Source organism: Camelus ferus, chromosome 15 (genome assembly GCF_009834535.1).
Source record: "Camelus ferus isolate YT-003-E chromosome 15, BCGSAC_Cfer_1.0, whole genome shotgun sequence".
NCBI lineage: Eukaryota > Metazoa > Chordata > Mammalia > Artiodactyla > Camelidae > Camelus > Camelus ferus.
Genome location: NC_045710.1, coordinates 33,797,591 through 33,819,448, shown reverse-complemented (window position 1 = coordinate 33,819,448; position 21,858 = coordinate 33,797,591). Strand labels below are relative to the sequence as shown.

Here is a 21,858-nt window from a genome sequence, read left to right as displayed (position 1 = left end):
TATAATAAATATGCTCCTTAAACACAACCCTGACCGCCCCCCCCCCCCCAGGTCCCCAGGCTGCCCAGCCTACAGCAGGGGTAGATTCTGTCTCTAGGGCCACCTAAAACGCCAGTGCCCGGCCCATGTCAATCTGCCGTTCGGGATTCACTCCAGGACCAACAGTGCAGGGGAACTCTTCCGACAGCATCTCCCTCAGCTCCCAGAGATGCGAGCTGCAGTGAGGGGGAGGGTGGGCCATCCTGCTCTTTAAAGTGCCTTTTGACACTCAGGATCCTGGAGCATCTGTGGGGCTGGGGGCCTCTCCCACTTTCACATGGACCCACTGCCAAAGAAGTAACATTTTTGAAACTCATCTCTGGAAACCCTCTGTGACCCTGCTTCTCACATCAGACTGGAATGAGAGGGAGGCTTGAAGAGGGAGGGAGGAGGACGAGGGCTGGGAGAGGACCGATACATTTCCCAACCTGAGAGTGGGTTAGTGATGGGACTTGCTGCCAAAACAGAATGGGATGCGATTTATCTTAAACTAAACCAGGGGGGGTGAGCTCATTCCAAAATGATACAGGGGGACAGTTTTCCCTTCCTGGAAATTTGCTGCAGCTGGTGGAATCATCAGGCAGGGTGGGTGGGCATGGGGAGTGCTGATGACAATACTCAGCCTGGGCCAGGCAGTGGGTGGGGGCTTAGGGAGAAGTTACTGCCTTGGTCATCTGCTCCAGGCAGACCTTCATTCAATGGTGCTCAGCACATGTGTGCTGGTGATGGTGGTCGCTAGGGGCTGGGAGAGGGCTCAAGGAGTGAGATTCTCCAGAATCCTTCCATGCTCAGAACCAAAGACCTAGGACATCTTCTGGCTTCCCTTTCTGGCTGTGGCAACTGTTCACCAGTCGATCCCTCCTTCCTTTTGTAATGACAGATACCCTAACTTTTAACAGGGCATATGGACACCCAGAATAATGACATTTCCCAGAGTCCTTTGCAGCTGGGTGTGGTCATGTGACTAAGTTCTGGCCAATGAATCATGAGGGGAAGTGACATATGCAAATTCCAGGACATGTCCTTCTAGGGAGGGGGTGTCCCCTTCTCCCACTCTTCCCAGCTATGCCTTGGAATGTGAGTGTGGTGGAGGGCCACCTTGGATCACAAGGACAAGAGTGACACCCCAGTGAGAGCAGAGCCAGCAAAACAGAAGGAACCTGGGTCTCCAGACCAGGAGAGCAGTGCCTTCATCCCAGCCAAGGCTGCCATCTCTGAATTATTACAGGAGAAAAAAGAAGTATTTACCTTTAGAAGCCATTGCTATTTTGGATTAGTCACCCCCCGCCAAACCTGTCTCCTAATGCCACATTGCCCAGCCCTTCCCTGGCACCATGTTCCAAGCATTCGGATTTGTTCTCAGAGTTCTGTGTGGGCTAAACATCCAGGATAATGTCCAGAGAAGAGAGGTTAATGTGCAAATTATTGAAGGGCGTGTTTATACTGAAATTCCCAAGTCTAATTATGGGCTTCAGGAAGGCCTTTAACCTTACGTGGAGTCACCAGAACATACTAGCATCCCCAGCATCCAGCAGCATCTCTGAGAAAGCAAGCAGCCTTGTGAAACACAGAAACCCTGTCATCTGCTGAGAGCAGTAAACACGGCAAATCATTAAAACGAAAGGTCTTGGGAGCTCCAGAGTAGGCAACATACAATTCCAAAACCAATCACTCACACTGATCCATTCCCTGAAGCTGGCCAAGCCCCCCGGTGTGGGGGCAGCATCCCAGGCCTGTGGGGGGGGGGCCAGTGTGCCCACTGAGAGCTGTTCCAGCTGCATGTCTTGGAAGGAGACAGAAGCATCTTTGCCTAAGAGGAGGCCTTGTTTGTTATCCCTCTGGATTTTTCAACATTCCTCTTCCTACCTCAGAAGCAACAAGCTGACCGTGAAACACAGCCCCCACACATCCTAGCCTCCTAAGGGAGCCTGATATGCTAACTGGGGCAGTGTCTGCATTATTAACATGCTTCCCAGTCTAGTCTTTCTGTGGATCCTGGTCCAATTTTTTTCCCCCTAGATTTAGAACCTGTGGAGGGGAGAGTGGGGGCGTACTGCATACTAATGTGTCCATATGTGAAATCCATGCAGCAGGGAACCTTTAGATTCTCAGTCACAAGCAATTCTAACTCCGACTTGAAAAATCCATAGGTCTCAGGAATGGAATATCTATCTCAGTCTCTTCTCCATCTCCTCTTGGGGGTTCTTGGCACCACCCACTTGGTGGAGAGGGGGCAGAGAGGAGGGTAATCAGAAAAAAGGTGAGGAGCAAGGGGGCATGTTGGCCTGGAGCATTTTTAGGATTTCCCTTATCCTATCATCTTTCTCTTTCTCCCGCTGCTGCTGCCATTTTATCTCATTCAGGCACATCTCTGCCTTGATTCTCTCTTTTCACTCTGATCTGGCTCTCACACCACCACTGGATTAAACTTTTCCATCACTTCCGGGGGTCACTCCTCAGCATCCCTTAGCCGAGCACCGAGGACCCTCACTGCAGTTGGTACCCCTCTGCCTTTGCTGTCACTGTCACCACCACTGCAGTGGGTAGGACAGAAGCCCAGCACCACTGGCCAAGTACCTGCTAAGTGCTGACTGCTTGATATGCACTAGCTCATTTAGATCAGGACAGGCAGGAAGTGAGCTGTGTGACTGTAAAGCTGCCTGCCTCCCTGACACTAACATGCTCAAACTCCACCGTGGCAATGGTGCCGATTAGCCATCAAGAGAGATTGTTACCTGAATGGCGACCCATTATTACCAGCCCTCTGCTTTCAATGAACTCGACCACCAGACCTCACTTTCTTGGGGACCAGCACATTGCTTCTTCTCTTGCTATCCCATGGGCTCTTGGGATTTGAGTCCTATAACTACTTCTACTCAGGAGAAGGTAGGCAAGGAAGAAGGATGCAGCCTGTTTCTGAGACTAAGACTATGTCTGTGCAACCTTCCCTCAAGTCCCCTTACACTTGTATTTGCCATGAGAGAACCTTTCCCAGGGAGGCAGGCACTATCACCATTTAGTGGAAAGGAAACCCGCCAAATGACAGATTCAGTGATTTGCTCCAGCCAAGCAAAGAAGAAATAGCTGGAATTAGAGCTCCTGCCTGGTTCCTGATTCCCAGGCCTTTCCATGAGTACTGCAGCCTGTGTGATCTTTCCCAGGGGTCCCCCCAGCCCCACACTCCTTTCCACAAGACAGGACACAGCTCCAAAAACCTGGTGGCATGCAGGCAGGTGGGTGTCACGGGGGCTGGGGACACTCACCAGCCTGGAGCCAGATCTGTTCCAGCGTGGTCCATAGCTGCATGGGGCCCTGCTTCAGGACCGAGCTGGGCACGGTCAGCTCTGACATGGCTTCCTCCAACCGGGACGCTGCGATGGACGATGCCCGCCGAGAGCCTGCAGAGCAAGTTGGGAGGGGCTGAGCTGCAGAGCTGGAAGCAGCCACCCCATACCCATGCTTTCTGGGAGAGGAGCTTTCTGAAGGGCAATCAGGCTGTGAGTCCACTTCTGGGAGTCAATCACTAAGGAAAAAACCTTGAATGTTGGCAACGGTGGGCATTCTATCACTGCCTGTGATACTGAAAACAGAAATGACCTGAATGTCCACCAACTGGGACTGATTAAAAATAAGAGAGTGTAATCATTTAAGACTATGCAGTCATTAAAATAATAACGTATAAATAGGGGTATCGATGCAGAAAGATGCTGACATTGTACAGTTCAGTGGAAAAAAACAGATTGCAAAAGGGTATGATCACATTTTTATAAAAAAGAAAATATGAGCATGCTTCTGAAAGTCTGAAGGCCATTTATCTGGGTGGTGAAATGATGGACGGCTTTTCCTTTCTTCCTCTTCTGTGGTTACTGTCTGTTTTCACAAGTGTACGTTACTTCTTTATAGGAAGGTCCCATCTGAGGTTGGGCTGAGAAGGATCTTTAGGGAGCAGCTCAGGCCAGATCCTGTGCCCCCTGGAGAATTTCTCCTCATGGCAGTTGAGTGACATGGGTCCCTGTTCAGGATATATAAGCCGTTGACATTTACAATCCACATGCAGGTGAAATGCGAGCACTTCTCTCTCTGAGGCAGTAATGGCTCCAATAAACTCAGGAGACCTCGGGGCAAAACACAGATGATTTCAGTTTATAAAGTGAGCGTATGTGGAGTCCTGATAACTCCGTCCGGTTTCTTCCCTCTCTAACTGCAAGGACGCTTCGCCCTCCGTCACCATTGCCTCCTCGGAGTCAGCAGCTCCATGTCCAGCCTGGCGCTCCTCAGACATGCCTCTCAAGGCAGGTGCTGGGCCGGGCTTTGGAAAGCAGCTCCATCACTTGACAACGAAGGCGCAACTTGGATCGCAGCCACCGAAATGGAAAAGATGAGCAATGCTTCCAAACACAACTCCCTCCTGCTTCCACTCCTGTGACTAATTCTCCTGCTTTGTTTCTGAGGAAGGTATCCCCTTTAATCAGGTCCTGGGTTAAAACACGTAAGTTTGCAGATCTGGAACTTGTTTTGAATTTCACAAGACATGGATGTTAGGATGAGTTTTTCCAGGAAACAACAGTCACCTTCCGGCTTAGAGCTGTAAATATAAGCTCAGCCCATTCCTTTCCACTTGATCTACTAAGGACATTATCATAGCAGACCTTGGCCTTGAGCTTTTAGCCTAAGGGGAAATGGTTTCTGGGCTCCACAGCCATCTGTCCACCCCCATCTCTGCATTCTCTTCACCCCCTACACAGGGGGTGGGGTCCCTCCCTTGCCTCCTCCAGCTGCCCACTTCCTGCCCCAGGGCCAGCAGCTGTCCCGCCAAGATCAGCCCTAAAGATGCCTAAGGCCTGTGCTAAACAGGCCCTTGGACAGCAGCCGGCCAGAGGTAGGGTGGGTTTGGTCGGGTGAGGGGAGGGCACCGTGGGCTCACACGGATGACTGCCCACAAGGTACATTCTTACTGGAGTCTGCGTCGTGTGCATCGGGCAGGGTCAAGTGCATGCCACTCTGCTTCTTCAGTGTGAGGCCATCGCCGAGGCTGCCATCCTTTTCCAGGCCCCTGGAAGACAAGGGAGGGCCAAGGCCTGGTGAGGAGGAGGGCTGGCAGGGAGAATGAGGAATGAGGGAGCCTTACATCAGGCAGGCTCTAGGGCTGAGCCTGAGTTCCAGCTCAAGATCAGAGCCAAAGCCGGGACCACTAGGAAGGAGGGAGAGAAGCAGAGCAGCAGGACAGATCAGAGCTCAGGCCTGGGATTCAAGAACCGGGCTTGCCCCAGAGGCTAAACTGGCATGATGTTACTCCCCCCTCCCTTACAAACACACACATCCTGCTTTGTGCCTGGGGGCCATCAGTCTCCCCGCAGGTCCCTACACTGTCACATTTGTTTCCAAAGCTACACGCTTACTCATGCTGTTGCCACCAAGAATGTTCTCCTGTTTTTCTCAGTCCGCCCCAAACCCCAATCCTTTAGAATCCAGTCCGAGGGCTCTTTATCCATCTAGAGGCCTTGTGTAGCTCCCCTGCCCTCATGCTGCCTTCCCTCCCTGCTCTCCGTCAGTGTGGACCCTGCATCATGTACAGCGAAGATGAAAAACTCTCTCCTATTTCCTCCTCCGAAGTGGGTGAGGCCAGAAGCTGCCCCAGGCCAGAGGGAGGCCTCTCCTAGCTTTCTCTGCCCTGTCAGTGTCTAGCAGAGAGCTGGGCACACAGTAGGCACTGTGGACTGGCTTCCAAGGAAAGCCTGGTTTTGCAGACCAGCCTCCCCCTCCAGCCCAACGCCAAGGGAAGGAAGCCCAGGTGCCACTCCTGTCTCAGGCTCCCCTACCCTGGGCTGGCCCTGGAGGAGCCAGAGGGGAGGACCCTGGGGTGGCAGATAAACAAGCACTGCGATCCTAACACCACCTCCCAACTCCCCAGGTCCCTGCAGCTCCCACACGGCTAGGGAGGCTCCTGTTTTGCCAAGAGTGGGACGTGAGGGAGCCGCCAGCTGAGGGAGGCAGCACAGCTGGGGCACATACAGCCCCCAGGCAGCCCCTGCCCACTGCCAGGAGGAACCGCAGCCCTGAACCTGCTGACTGGGGAAGCTTAGTGGACTGAGGCAGAAAGGGCAGGAGAGGAGGAGGCAGGCCCAGCCAAGGGCCAAAAGCCTCCTCCCTTCAGGGGAGCATGAAGACAATGGCCCCACAAAGAATGCCAGGGCTGGGGTATCCCTGCCATCCTAACTCCGGTTCAACCGGACCTGGGCCTGTGGGTGCCCAGCCATCTTCATGGACATGAGAGGAAACCACCCACAAAAACACAGTGGGTCAGGGCTGGTTCCCTTCCTCTCTCACTCTCTTCCCACTCTCGGGAGGCACCTGCGTGCAGGGACACCGGGGAAAGACTGAGGGCCGCCCTCCTCAACAGTGTGACACTCAGCAAAGCCACATAACCTTTCTAGATCTTAGCTCTCTCTTCTAGAAGTTAGCATGGTTATTGTGTGGTGTTAATGAGCATGAGAATGTCAACCTCAACCTCACAAGGTCACTGTGAGGACTAAATGAGACAATGTGGGCAGGTGCCCAACACGTGCGGCTTGGAGCGGATCCACAGATATTTCTTGCCTTCCAGCCCAGTCCCCGAAGGGGGCTCTCCTAGGGCTCTAGAAATAGCCCATTTCCAGGACCTCTCATCACCTGGTCCTCGGCCCCTACCCTGAAGACCTGGACAGAAGAGAGAGGAGGCAGTCCAAGTTGAGCATTTAGCAAAGACCCAGATGTGCTGGAGGTTCCCCGAAGGAGAGCATCTGAGCAGCGCCGAGGGCCAGCGTGGGCTGGCCCAGGCAGAGCATGGGAAGGAGGCAGACAGAGGAAGGTGGCAGGTGGGGCCGGCTGGGTAGGGCAGGGCAGGCCAGAGCTTCAGGCCTTGATCCTTCACTGCCCTAAACCAGATTTTACAAGCCACAGTTTCTGCTCTGGGGCTCCATGTTTAGAAAGAATGCTACCTGTTCTTAGGAAAGCTAGGTACTGGACCCACCCTCTGGTCCCAACAATTCGTCTCTAGGTGGCCGGCCAGGCTGAGCCCTGCTCCACCCTGGGTGGGGGAATTGCCTAGAGATTCCCCAGAGATAAGGGTGTGGGTTGTGACTTGAAAAGACCATCCCCCCAAACAAACCCAACGGCCCCAACCCTGAGAGCACCTGGCAGTCCCACAGCTCTGCTTGCTGCTTCCAGAGGGGAGGCAAAGGCCAAGCCCTACACGCCAGGAGAGCAGGCTTCAGCTTAGAGGGGTCCCACCAGGACCGCCTGGACAGCAGGCAACCGGCCACCCAGCGAACAGGAGCTCTCTGCCAGCTCTGGGGACAGCTCCTCTCCCCAAAGGGAGCCAGACTGTGCATCTGCCTGATGTGTCACAGCCTGTGAGTGGCAGACAGAGGGGCATCTAAATGCAGGTCCCCCTCACACTGGAGACTGGCCCTCACCCTCACATCACCCAGTTGCCAGGTGGTTCCCCAGTTTCTTTCTGAAAAGTCCCTCACCCCAGAGCCTCCTTCTGGCAGTTTCCACCCACCGGTCCCACTGGGCCCTGGAATCTTCCAGGCCCAAAGGCCTGCAAAGAAAGGGCTGAAGGATGACTTCGGGGCCTCCCCTTGCTGGGATTGCTGGCTGTGTCATCTCCCCAAGGCCTCTGGGGACCACACTCTCGTGGGTGTTTGCATTTTCACAGGGACTCTGGGAGCCCAACAGCCTCTTATAATCCCCAGAGGAATGTCCCTAAAGGTGTGATTTACAGGGCTGTCAAAGGCCCCAGGAGGGTTAGGTCCCATTCTTGTTCATTCTCACCGCCCCTACCCACCAGGCATCGTGACCACTCAGCTGTGGGCTGTTGCCGTGGCAACCACTGCCTCCCAGGTCTGTCCTCCACCCTCTGGCAACCCGAGGAACTGTGACCAGCCACTCACCCCAGCTGGGAGAAGCTGTACAGGGTCTGCCACAGCCGCAGCATCTGTCTGCAGGTCACAAGGGCTTCCTCTGGGCCTTTCAGTACCTGCTCCAGCTTCACTTTGGTGAACATCAGGCTGTGGGGAGGGAGAGCAGCAGTCAGAACGCCCCTGAGGGGGCCCCCTGTCCTCTGGCTTTCCTCCCAGGGTGGGACCCCAAAGGATTCTGCCCCACCAGAGCAGCCCACATCTGCAAGCCTCAGAAGGGAGAATGCCCACAAGCAGGGCAGCCTTGGCTGCACCCCTGGATCATGTGCTCTGTGCCTCAGTCTCTCCATCCTCTTTCCCAAAGCACGTGTACTCTTCTGCACTGGTCAGTGTCCACATCGCTCACACATTTGTCCCCTGATCACGTACTCTCCCACCCACCCCCTGAAGCACTGTCCAGGGTGGTTACCGGTCTTGCTTTCTTTGCCCCTCCCCTCCTCAACCTCAGCTCTGCAGCATCCTCATTGAACACAGGGCAATCTTTTCACCTACACGGCCCCTAGGGCCACGATGGGGCCTTGTATACGAGAGACGCAGAAGGAAACTGACTCAAGGAATGAGGCTCAGCAAGGAACTGGTGAAAAGGTCACGAAAGAGCAGAGTTCTGCTCCCACCTTGCTAGCACATGACAGGTGCTCAAATAATATCTCCTAAATTGAACTGCAAACTTTGTTTCCTGACCCTGGATCCATGAGGACAGTCAGGTTTTACATTATCAAAGGATTCTTCAGTGAATAGCCTAAAATAGCTAGTTACCCTTATACATTCACCGGATGAAAGCTACATGAAGTTCTATTCAGTCACCATTTAAGAACACAGTTACTGTGCAAAGGGAGACAGCAACTTCAGAATCTCTTTCAACCCCAAAACCTGAAGTCCTCTGGGGTAAGAATGGTGGGGACGTGGCCCTGAGAGGAGCTGGGAAGACAGGGCTGGTCCTCGCAGGAGGCAGGACCACAGGACTGGCTGATAACTGCCTCACTTCACCCAGCACACAGCAGAGACCAACAGAAGGCTGGCTCGCCAGGGCCAGGGCGGGGTCTGGATGGGCAGTGGTGCCAAGTGCTAGACCTTTAGTGGTTGAGGAGTCTGGGGTCCTGGGCGGGGGGGGGGGGGGTGGTCAAGGCAGTGGCTATTTACCAACGACTATGGAATTACTGCCGTCTTTTTACCACAGGGACTGCCAGCCACACCGATGCACACCAGCTATCCAGGCAGCCTGCAGAGAACTTGTCCGAGGCGCTGGGTCAAACGAGGCTGGGACTCCTGGTTCTCACTGGGTGGTGAGCAGTGAGGCCCTTTCATTCCTGGTGCTGCTGTTGGGCAAACCTACATGTGTCAGGCCCTGAATTTGACAGCTGCCTGGTGGCTCTGCTGGACCACCTGAGGGTGGCACACAGGCCCTTGTGAAAGCTGAGTTCCGCACGGAGAGAGGGTGCGTCCCCGTGACCGATGCTGCAGCAGGGGGCAGGCCCGTATAGGGAGGCCAGGCCTCCATGTGGACACTCTCCCCTCTGACCTTCCCCCTCAGTCAGGGCCTTGGGCCTCCAGCCTCACAAAGGACTTTGATGGCCTCACTATTCCTTTCTTCTCGCACCATGTTTTTCTCAGATTGTGATTTGCTGGTAGAAAATAAATATGATGAAGTTTACCCTGGTCCTCTTTTCAGAGGACGGGGTTTAAATTCTGGGCAAGTGTTATTTTTCTTCCTCATTTTCCCTCAAAAATGCCATGTGCCTCCTCTGCCTCTGCTCACAGGGTCCTCCCCCATCCCCACATGGCCACGCCTCTCCACTTTCATCCATTCCCCAGAGCCCAACTTTACAACCCACCTCCCCCAGGAAGCCCTCCCAGACTCCCAGGATGCCCTGTGCCTTTCTTAGAACATTCACTAATGAATCGTCCCGCTGGCCTACAAGATCCCGAGGGCAGAAAGAGTGTTCCTCACGGTGTTCCTCATGGGCAGGAACATGGTCTCAGTACCCTAGTGGGAGCTGCTGGGGACACAGGCCCAGCCATCCCCACTCCACTTTTCCAGATTCTCAAAAGGTCCAACGCTCCACAAGTACTAGGAGCCTCTGCTTTAGGAACATGAAGTAGAAGACAATTTCTGCCTTCAAGGTGGTAGGGCTGAAAATGACAAACTGCCCAGAGAATCCAGTGCTGTATTTTAGGATCAGACTCAGTGCAAGGGAAGAACAGATAAGGGGTCTTGCCGGGATTGGTGCTTGATGAAAAGGAGGGTGGGGTGGGATGTGGTTGGGAGTTTGGGGAGGGGAGAGAAGCACGGGGGCGGAGGGGGGCCCTGTGGCTGGAAGGGTAGGTGTTGATGTGAGTAAAAGCCCTTTCCTGGGGACATCCACGCTCAGTCTACTCTTGAGTCTACAGCCAGAACAGCAAAGGCCCCTGGGCAGGGCGACTGGGGGCTGGCTCATGGGACAGTTCCTTGGGAGGACCAGCATTCCCCTGGTCCCAAATCTTCCCAGACACATCTCCTCTTCAGCAAGCCCCTCTCTACCAGGGCTCTTCCTGCTTCTGCTCCCTGCATCCCTGACCACACCGTGTGCCTGGAACAGAAGTGGCCAAAAAAAGCTGAGCTGGCAGTACAGTGACTTCTACCAACGCTGGCTTCTTATCCTCATGGCTGCTGACATTCCATTAGTGTGAGTGACCCAGAGTGGAATTTCTCAACCCAACCACATCCTTTCTGGGCTGAGGCAAGCGCTCCAACTGTCACCCTCTGGTCGGATCCTTCACTCCCAAATCTTGGGAGGTTTCAGACTAGCTCCTGAGATTTCCTTGGTCTTGCTGTTCAGCGCTACCAGAAGAACCTTCCTCAACAAGGAGCCCTGTCCCGACTGTCCATGACATCAATCCAAACACCTTTGTGTGCTACCTTCCATTCCTGCCGCCGCTCCCCGTGACCCTGGGCACCTGCGCGCTGCTCACGAGGTGTCAGCAGCTCCCTGGACTGCAGGACGGGCTCCTGGCCTTATCGGTGCTTTGTTTCACGTTTTCGCCCCTCTGGGGCTCACCCTTCCCTTCTGACATCTGCTCAACTGCTAACCAGATGTCACCCTGACTTTCTGTGTGTCCCCACAGGGGGCTGCACACAGCCCCGTTCCAGGGTGGCCCATACTATGTCGTGGGGATGTGGTCATCCGCACACAGTGAGCACGCCTCTAATGCACCGCTGAACCCTCTCCCACCTGGCAACAGGGGTCAGCAAACAACTCCACTCCTCACCGCTCTTCTAAGACAATCAGACCCCCTCCATCCCATCTGCCAGGATGGGTGGTCCAGTTCTTTAAATAATGGTATGAGAAGGCTGGCAGAGTCCCAGGGTGCCCTGTGGCTGGTGGGGCCCACATAACGGGCCACGGCCTCATCAGAACACTGCGCTTCCTGGGTAGGGCCGTGGGGAGGCCGCTGGCAGCGGGAATGGGGAATAGAGGCGGCAAGCCCAGGCTGCCCACCCGCTTCAACCAGCCCAGCTGCTACCATACCTGTTTTATATGCTAAATGAGTCTAAAATGTGATCTGAAGAAAGGATTCTGAGACTTAAAAAACCTACTATTTTAATCCAACGGTTCCAGCCCTCCTCTGAGAAGTGTGACCACCCTGTCCCTCTTGGAATATTCAGGACAATCTTCAGTTAGCACTTAATTACAACCTCCCTCTCACATTTTTCTTTTTTGCCACAAAGGCTTATGTGTTTAATGATGAAGATAAGCTCGTATCAAGCATTTTCAAATTCAGATACTCTAGAAACAGCTTGTGGCCAGTCCTGACTGTAGATGGTTAAATTACTATTTATCTTGTCCTGTGTCCTGCCATGTGTCCCCACGTGGATGGTGAGTGCCTGTGGGACAGGGCCCCACCTCCCTCCCCGTCAGCGTCCTCTTTGCTTTCCCAGGGCCTGGCACAGAGCTGAGCACACGGTGTCTGCTTACTACTGTGAAAATGTGCATTGTGACAACCAGCCAGCCATGTCCTGGGTCTCACAATCCAAGTTAAATCAGAGCTGACTTCTGACAGCACCACTTCCCGCTGCTGGGTCCTGGCTAGGAGGCAGGCAAGGAGTCTGCTCACTTGATACCTCAGTAATACACAGCCAACAAGCAGAGTGCTGGCTGATGCCATTTTAAGCTGCCCAGAAACAAAATTTCACAGGACCTGGGGAGGAACAGGGTGTTCTGGACGTGACACGGAGGTGCCTGGCTTCTTGTGACTAGGGGGTCTTTATCCCAGAGGACGGCCACCCAGGCAGAGCCAAAAGCACAACAGAGGCACGTCTCTGAGACAGGAAAGCCTGTGATACTGGAATCTAGCAGCCCTCCAAGCTGCTGACAAAAGCTATTCCAGGGAGGAATGGCCACCTTGCTGTCCTGACCCGGCACGGATGTCATTCAGTGGACAGACACTGGCCCCGAAGTGAGAAACCCGAGCCAAAGTCTCAGCTTTGCTGCCGCCCAGCTGGGCTTGTCACAGGTTCCAAACCTGTGAAATAGGAGTGAAGTCTCCCGCCCTGTCTGCCCCAGGGACTCCTGCAGGATGAACTGTGATGACCCAGAGGCAGCAGCTGAGAAACCCACAGCTGTAGTAAGCCCTCAAGCACAGGCCTGACCGAGGCTTCAGGAAGAGATATCTCTAAAAATGCAGGCCCAGCAGACTCCTAAGAGCAGTGTCCAGGCCAGATGCTTCTGCAGGCTCTCAGAAAGCCCCAGAGCTTCGTGGCCTATCCAGCCAGGCTGGTGGTCCTCATAGACCCTGGGACCCAAGATGGGCTTGAGAAAAGAAGAGGATCAGAGAGGATGGACAGACCCACAGCCAACTGCATCAGGGCAAAGCAACCTCAGCTGTGACCCCCTCTTGCAAGCACTCTCTGTTTTTTAAGAGGTAGAATAAACACGGAGGTCTTTTAAGGCCAAATGCCTTTGTCTCCTCGCCATTGCATCTGAAGGCAGATGTGAAAGTGATTATTCTCTCTGGGGAAGGCGAAGGAGCAAGGATCAGTATAAACGCCATGACCTCTGTCCCAGCTGCAGGGGATGCGGGGAGGAGAGTCCTGGGTCCTGGCACTCTCCACAGTCCAGAGGCTGAGGCACGTGTGCCCTGTTGCTAGCAAGAGGCCCGGTGCAGCCACGAGCCCACCCTCTAAGAGACCATGCCCTCCCTGGCTGCCACCAGAGCCTTGGCAGCCCACGCCGGCTACCCTACACCCAGGCTCAGTGCTTTCTCAGCCACCGTCCTCACCACACACCTCATCTACCACTGCTCTGGTCAAGGTGGGGACCTGCCATCTCCAGAGTCACCTGCACAGGTCAGCACTCGGGGCCACAGACAGGCGCTCATGGGACCTAAACAGAACCAGCTCCTGCCAAACTGTGAACTCTCTCAGCCCTGCAGAGTCTGTCTGCATCTGGGCCAGCACTCTTCCCATGAGGAAGACAGAGACCAGTGAGGTCAGTGTCTTCGTGTGTCACTGCAGATCTGGTTTTTGCCAATCTTCCTGATCGCTCTGGCCAGGGGCTGGTGATGGAGGTTCCCGGGGGAGGCATGGGTGGGTCTGGCACCTGCCCCTTCTTCTCTCTCTTCCCAGTCCCTGCCTGGCCTGAACTCCTGAGGCAGGATCAGCCTGTTAATTATTTGTCAAAAAGATTAAGACTTGGAGCTGTTCCCATTTGAGGCCAAGACAAATCATTTCTTTCCACTGCTCTGAAGAGGAAATACCTTAGGGTGGGCCTCCTCAGAACTGCGTGAGCATGAGCCTTTCCAAAAACTTGAAAAAAAAAAAAGTATTTTGTAAATGGGGGATTTTTGTAACAATGGCTCTGGCTAAGCAAGCACTGTCCTGGGGTCAGAGGTCACCTTGTCCATCTCCCATACCCAGGGCCTCCAATCATTTCCCCCTGCGTCTTGCCCCTGCTCCTCACCCCAGCACCCCACTCTTGGTGGCAGGCGGATGCTGGCAGAGCAGAGTTGGCTGCAGAGAGGGACACGGGCTGTGTGGGTGGCAAGCACAGCAGGTCCACATTTTTACTTCCGTGCTCCTTGAAGGAAGTTCCCTGTAAAATTTACTCAGCATGAGCAATAAACACCTGAACACAGTAACTGCTGTGTACCAGAGGGAGCCACCTCTGGTCCCTGATTCATGCCCCATCAAACAGGAGGATGTCGTGCTGAAACATGGCCTTTGGCATCAGACAATGTGGGTAGACCTCCAGGCCCTGCTGCTTCCTAGCACAAGCTCCTGCCCCTCTGAGCTCTACCGGCTGTCTGTAAAGCAGGGATAGTAATGGCACCACCACAGACAGCTGTCGGAGGACTAAGGGCAGTAGAAGCTGTAAAGGCAGCCAGCCCTGATGCCACCCATCAGGAGAGGCCAGCTGTCACCCTGAGATTGCTCCATCACCACTGGTCTTTTCCACAAGACTCTACACTCAGGCAGGGACCATGTATTTCCTATGTTTATATACCCAGTGCCTCACCTAATGTCACTTAACAAATCTCGGTCGGGTAACAGAAGAAGGAAGCTGAGTCACAAGGACTGAGGCCTGGAAAGCTGTAGGGTCCCCAGGACCAGGAATCAAGGAAGCAAAGCCGCAGTGCGTCCTGTGGAAACTCTCCGCTCTTCCTGGTCCTGCTGCCCCACCTGTGTGCCCCGCCATTGCCATCGAGGGAGCCCTCCGAGGTGGGGGAGGGGGTGGCAGCAGGTATGGTGAGTGGACCAAAGCAGGTATTTTGTCTTTAAAGGACAGTAATTAGTAATTCCAGCTGATGGCTGTGCTGTGCAGTTTTAATAAAGAGTTCTATTTTTATAGAAAACACATAATTGAGTGGAAAAAGCAGGCTATTCTCTGAGTCAGGCAGACACGCCTCTGGAAAGTATAACTCCTCAGCCACGAAGCCAGAGCCTGTGCACAGCGTGGGGTTCTACAAGAAGTGGGTCTCATTCCGGAAAAACGGATCCAAGTCTGATGACCCAAGTTCAAACTCCAGCTTCCCTTCTTCTAGCCATGTGAGCCCCTGAGAAGTCATTTTAACTTCTCAGAGCATCAGTTTCATATCTGTAAAAGGGGAATGGTAGTATCACTAGCTCGGGGGGATTGCCATGTAGAAACAAAGTACATAAAAGGTCTAGAACTTGCTAGAGGGATCAGTCCACGTGTGCCCTATCGGATATTACTGACCTAGCCCCTGTTAAGTATGGTTGCTTACTCATGTCCTCCCTGCCTCCGTTTCCTCATCTGGAAAGTGGGAGTAACAACAGTTCCTCTACCTCCCAGGGGTTGCTGAGGGGATTAAATAGTTAATGCATGTGAAGTGCTCGGAGAAGAGCCTGGCACAGAGCCAGGGCTGGGTGTCCTGTTATACAAGCTGTTTGCTTCTTGGTGTGTTATACTGCCCACCACTGCAAAGGGGAGTCCAGCTCTACTTTACGGGCACGGATGCAACTCCTGGGCCCCATCCCAGGGGCAGAAAGGCTTTGTCTCAGGGCTGGGCCACTCCTGCTGGAAACCCGTGGGCCCCAGGCCACAGTGCCTACCTCCAACACGTTCTGATAGCAGGGAGGTCAGGGAGTGAGGATCGGGGAGCAAAGGGCTAAAACCACTGTAAAACAAAGAATTCCTCTTGGAAAAACCCCGCAAATCACCTTTATTTCTTTTCCTTCCTCTTCCCCAAACAAAACAACCTAGATTATCCACCTTCCTATCGGAGGACGCCATCTGACAGCAGGGTCACACGCAGTAAGACCACAGGAGGCTCCCCAGAACAACCAGCGAAGGGAAATGCTGAATGTCAGGCTGGCTTAGTCGATGAGGAACTGACCTTTGGGAAGAGCAGGCCGGTGCCAGTGATTATGCCTGGCTTTACACTTCCCTCAACCACATGGCCTGTGAGTTTACCCCGTGGCTCCTGTCCCCATCAGGGGCTGTGGCAGCCAAAAATGTTTAATGAACTTGGCAAAGTGATAAACTACGTCTGTGCTAATACCTCTGATCCCAGCCCCCTCACTGGAGGGCTGGTATTTTAAGCGTCCTTTTGATCTCCGACAAGTCACTGGGTTTAAGTCAGAGATATTAACAGAAGCCCCAGGACTCTGATCGCTTCTGCTGGGTGGAAGGCACCATTAGAAATTTATCACAATGCAACCTGAGAACAAGGTGAGGAAGGCCAGGTAGAGATCAGAGTGGTGCCCTTGAAGCCAACATTGGCCTTCACCAGACTCAGACTCAGTCAAGGTCTGGCTCCAGCTAACACCTAGTTATCAGCTCAAAACATTATCCAAAACAGCCCAGGTTTCCTGGGGGAGATGCTATGACTGGTTCCATTTGTTTACAACTGGCAAGCTCTGGCTTGTCTAGAGGGCCATACAGTTCCTGCACTGGAGAGCGCCCCCTGGGGCTCTGACATCCTTTCCCCCAGGACTCGCCCAAGTGCCCCAGGACCTGAGCTGGGCAGGGCAGAAACTCCCAAGAGGGGTGGGAGGCGGGCCCTGCCACAGTGGGGAGGGGAAGGGCAAAATGGTTTGCTCTTCTGTCAACAGCCCCAGCCCGATGGCCTGGACTTTCAACAAAACCAGTCTGGCAGGCTGCCAGGCCTGGGGTGGGAGCAGTGACTGACAGACTAGTTATTGGAAAGCTCCCATCATTAGCCCCGGAATGTTGTTTGGTTACTATGGCGACGTTTCCTCCAAGCAGCCTGACTAAAGCACAAGGAATCTGTTACCTAAAACCAGCACCCCACAGAGCCCATGGCTTCAGGAACCAAGCTTATCAGTGGCCTGTTCCCTGTGACCCTCTCCAGCTGGGCCTCCCAGCTGCCTCTCAATCCCAGAATGAGAAGGGACCAGCAAAGGCATCTCTGCACTTGCCATGGGACCTCTTGCATTCCGAGGCCTGGCCTGGCTGGGAACCCATGTCCAAATAGGGAGCCTGCTGCCCCCTTGAGGCCCCCTGCAAGCTGGCCAGCAACAGCCTGGCCAGCACATGTGTCCAGGGCTTAGTCGGAAGCCCTCCGGAAGGAAGCTGCTTGGGCGTCTGGTTCCCACTGTGCCAGGTTCACACTGTCCCTGCAGGGCCATCAGTCTCTGTCTCATCACATTTCTGCCTTTTTAAACTTGAGCTCCATTAACTAAAGGTCACCCCAACAGCACAGAAATCAAGATCCTCTTTGCTTTGCTGTCTAATCCGTGAATTCAGGAGGATTTTTAAGTCAACTCCACGAAAGCTGGGTTTTTCTCTAGGAGTCTTGAGACTGCCCAGAAGAATGGTGATCTCTTGTGCAGCTAAGGAGCTTAAACACGTTTTCACAGCTTCCCCTGCCCTCGTGCACAGGATGCCCGAGGCCCACCATGTGCACTGCCCCTGTCAGGTCCCACGTTATGGTCTTCTGCTGTTTGTGGGCGCCTTCCAGACCCCCTATACTGCTGTCCTTGAATGCAGTTGTAAACCAGCTGTGAAATCTTTTCTTGTCTGAGTCTCACAATAGACCTAGGAGGCAGAGGGAGGCAGGACAGATGTCACTCTCTCAGCAGAAGAGAAAATGGAGGCACAGGAAGGAGGAGCAAGCTGCTGGAGGTAGCACAGGTAAGTGACAGGCAGGGACCTACTATGGCCCCCACATGGGGACAAGCTCACCAGGAAAGCATCCCACCAGCATCCACCCTGTGCCAGGCCTCCTCCAACCCCGACACTGGCCCACCGCCCTCTCCTTCACTAAGGCAGCCTCTGCAGAAGGGAAGAGTCTCTACAAGGTCTCAGCCACTGGGGCAGCTGTCGGCAAGGCGCTGGGTGGCAGACAGACCCAGACCAGCAGCCTTTAAGTGCCCAAAATACAGACCTTGTTGGGGATGCCAAGGTCAGGGTGAAGGGGGTTGGGTTTTTTTGCTTAGGTGCAGTGATATTTATTGAATCAAAGGTTTAATGAACTGCCGTGGCAACAGCTGGAGCCACACACAGTCTGTTCCCAAAGCAGGGAGCAGCTGGAGAAGCAGGAGGCAGTTTCAGTTGAAGAGCAATGACATTCTTCAGTGATCCCTGACCGGTAATGGACTCAGTGACATTTCCTGCTAATCCCTGGGTTTCATCCATGGGGAAAAGTATTGACTTATTTGCAACTGTGAGCTGTGCTCACGCCCTAGGGTCACTACACAGTGCTATGTAGCAGGTGGATTTTCCACCCCCACACGCAACTCTATTAATATGTATATGTATTTTTTTTTGAAGGTGATTTTTTTTTGCTTAAGACAACAGAAGTGTGTTCTCTCACAGTTCTGGAAGCCAGAAGCCCCCGATATTTTTACTGGCTAGTTTTGCAGCCTTGAAGGGCTGGCTCAGATCAGAACAGAGCTCCGCATGGTCGTGGAGGTGAGGGGCTCGCAGTGGCTCAGAGATAAAGACCCTGCTACTGCTTCTCTCTCCCTGCCACCCCTAGACAGGCAGACTTCACACAGTGAGGCACCACTGGGGAATGGGATGCTCTGGTTCCCAAATGCTCCACAGGAGGCCTCTCTGCAGTGGCAGAGAAACACAGGAACCCCAAGGAGACCTCTGGGGATGGGACTCAAATGTTGTCCTTCCCTGGGTTGTGACCCCAGGCCCCAAGAGCTGTGGAGACCCCTGCAGTGGCTCTGTGGGGCTGGACTGGGGAGTGCTATTCCCACAGCAGAGGCTGCCCCTGTAGAAGGCTCCTGCCTGCAGAACTAGGGACACAGAGTGGCAGTTATCCTACACACTGACCAGCAGCACAATCTGCACCTGGGCCTCCCACCTTTCTTGGGTGTAGGACCCCTCTGAGGCTCTGCTGAAAGCCATTTCCATGGATGCAGGCACACAGGTGCAAATGTCATAGTTCCGGGCCAGGCATTCCTGGAAGCCCAGAAGTCCACCCACAGGCCTGCTAGGGGGTCACTAACCTCACAGCAAGGACCACTTCCCCCACATCCCCATGAAGATGCTTTGGTGAGTGAAGCATTTCCTGGTGAAGGAGTTGGCACCAGAATGAGGAGGGAAGAAAGGTGGGGTGGGGAGTGCATTTGGGAGAAGACGGAGAAGACACTCCCACACCAGCCCAAGAGCCCGGGAGGAGGGGGAAAGACAGCGGGAGGCAGGCGGTACCCCTCAGGCTGGGCTGGGAGGCGCTGCCCCCATGTACCAGACAAACCCCACTCCCACCGTGCCTCACAGAGCGTGGGCTCAAGCAGACTGTGAGGAAGTGGTGTCAGCCTCCCCACATCAGGCCAGGGATATGATTCTGCCAGTAGGAAGTACGCAGCCCAGAAGTTAGGAAGAGACGTGGCGCAGTCAGATGGGAGATGCCGGACTGGGAGCCTCCTCCACTGGGATGGGGTTGGAGTGGGGCCAGGGGGCAGCGTGTGGACCCCCTTGCCTGGCTCCCATGGGGCAGCTCTATTCCATCTGCTTACGTCTCCATTTACTGATAAGATTTCACTCGGAAAAAGGACTTGCTGAAAAATGACGTCTGATGCCTGGCCTAGCCTCTCATTTCTTCTGTGACACACACTCTGACCCCCTCCCCACTCTAGGATTCTAACCCTTTTTTGGTGACAGTTTCTCTTTCTACAGAAGCCTAAGTGACAATACATACACACATGCCCACACAAAGCCAGAGGCAGCATGAGAACGGAGCTTTGGAAAGTCAGGTAACTGGTACGGGAAGAAGAGAACCTTTGTCCTTCGTGTATTTTCATAAAAGCAAAAAATAAATTTCTACACAGTAAGTCTCACTGTATTGTACTTGGGATTAATGAGACAAGGTAACTAATCCCTCATCCACACACACTGTTTTATCCATGTTGAGCATTCCCTAAGCTACCTATCTTTTAAAGTGAACTGATTTCGATTTTAATAATCTTTCAAGTACAGGGTTGAGGCCAAGAGCCAGGGCTGTCTCCCGAACACAAAGAACTGGCTATGTGGCGCCCGCCACGCACTGCCTCTGCTTACACCTGGCCGTGAGCAGCTGGCACCCACCTGGGCCAGGTCAGTGGGTCAGAAGTCAGGGTGCTGCGAGCCGGCAGTCAGTCTGGATGAGGGTAAGCAGGGTTGATCTGCAGGATGAACACCTGCCCTTGGCCTTTTACCCCCGGGGCTCCCTCTTCAGCAGGACACACTGGGGAGCTTACAGTTAGGACGCTGTCACTCCCAAAGCACCTTGCCTGAGCCTTGACAGGCAGGAAGCCATCCCCAGCAAAACTCACAAGCACAGCCATGGAGGCGTCCTCTTAAGGAGGCCAAAAGTGCGGGGAAGCCTGAGCCTTGGCCTCAGGGTCAGCGCCGCCCCTGCTGGGCAGGATACACAAGAGAGACTCCTGGGCTCTCCTCCCTGGGCCGGGCGGCCTGCAGCTTCCCTCCATCACCGATTACGTCTGTGGCTCCCACCAGTTTCCCTAATTCTTTGTGAACCTGCTTCTGCTGCTAGCATGAGTCACCTCCCTGGGTACCAGCACTGTGCTCCCTCCTGCAGTCCAAAGCAGGAAAGCCTTTGACTGGTTCTAAATGGCCCTCCTTCAGACCCTAAGGTGGGGCACAGTGGGAGTGGGAGCGCTTGTGGCCCCACACCCTGGAATCACAGGATTCAGAGAAACTAAGTCTATTACCCCTAGTATCACCTGCCCGGGGGAGGAGGGCAGAAATCCCTCTCATTCCCTGTCACCGAGCAGTGCGCCCTCCTGCCACAGCTGGCCCAGTGAGGCTCCTGTTCCCCAGTGTCCTGGGTGGGTGGCAGTAGGTCCTCTGTGTATAGTCCTGCTCCAAGCACCACTGTGTGGGCCAAGTGCAGCGTGAACCCTGCTCCACACAGAGACTGAGGGAGAGGCCAGGACTATCTTGGAGGAAGTTAACCCCTTCCCCCCGCCTGCCCATGGCCTGCCCGGCCATAGGAGGATGGGTCACTTGCCTCCACCTGTGCAGCCAGTGTTAGATCCCATCCTTGGCTGGTTGTGCCAGGGTTATGATTAGGTTCCACAATTTAGTGTCCCCATGAGGCTCAAATGAGGAGCCCAGGGTGGGATGGAACATGTACTGGAGCACAGTTTCCTCAGTGGTTCACACAGTTACTGCAGAGAGCGCCCCACTCCCTACATGGCCCCTCCTGGCATAGAAAGGAATGCCAGTGCCATGCTCTGACCCCACCAGTCCTCGCCCCACTCTGGCTCTCCAGCCAGGGAGTGTGCCTGCAGTGGGTGCTCCATCAGTGTGTGCTGGCTGGCGACGTGGCAAGGCGGGGTGTGCACAGCCAGCCCCCCAGCCCAGCAGGGTCCACAGGGAACTCACCTGAAGTTCTCTGGATACTCGGCAATGGCCATGTTGATGACGTCCAGGGCATGCTGGTAGTGCTTCTGGGCGGAGAAGAGGAGTGCCAGCAGGTGAAGGGCATTGGCGTCATCCTTGCACACTTTCAGGGCCTCCTGCAGCTGCTCCATGGCGCTGGAGATCTGCCAGAGAAAGCTGCCAGCTTAGCGACCTTCTCCAAGGCCTGTGCCTCTCCCCGGGGCTGTGGGGCCACGAGCCAAGCAACCAGGGCACGGCACACTCAAGTGAGACCCTGGGCACTGGGGCTCAGGTGAGAAAATACACCCTCAAATAACACGCTGGAAGGGTCTGCTGCCCCAGGGCAGGCCCGGGAAGCCGGCGCTATTCCCTAAACTGGAGGAGCGGGGGCTAAAAGGACAGGGCACCCAGCCCGTTAGCTACACATTTTTGCTCTGCACCTGTCCATGCAGTGATGGGGCGACAGATAAATGCCACCTCCTACTCAGAGGCTCACAGTGGCAAGAGCTTAGGTTCCGGGGTCAGAAGGAGCATGGATCCCAGATCTGCCACTTCCTAGC

General features: G+C 54.4%; 1 protein-coding gene across 3 annotated transcripts in view; it reads right to left on the bottom strand.

Annotated features, from left to right (window-relative positions):
• Positions 1–21,858, bottom strand: part of TTC7A (tetratricopeptide repeat domain 7A) — a 116,838-nt gene that overhangs the window by 17,572 nt on the left and 77,408 nt on the right. For all 3 annotated transcript variants that reach the window (XM_006185772.3, XM_032497442.1, XM_032497443.1), the window contains 4 exons: positions 21,302–21,462; positions 7,974–8,090; positions 4,995–5,092; positions 3,303–3,437 (listed from right to left, as the gene is read on the bottom strand). In XM_006185772.3, coding sequence (XP_006185834.1) covers positions 3,303–3,437; positions 4,995–5,092; positions 7,974–8,090; positions 21,302–21,462 — 511 coding nt within the window. The remainder of the gene's footprint in view (positions 1–3,302; positions 3,438–4,994; positions 5,093–7,973; positions 8,091–21,301; positions 21,463–21,858) is intronic.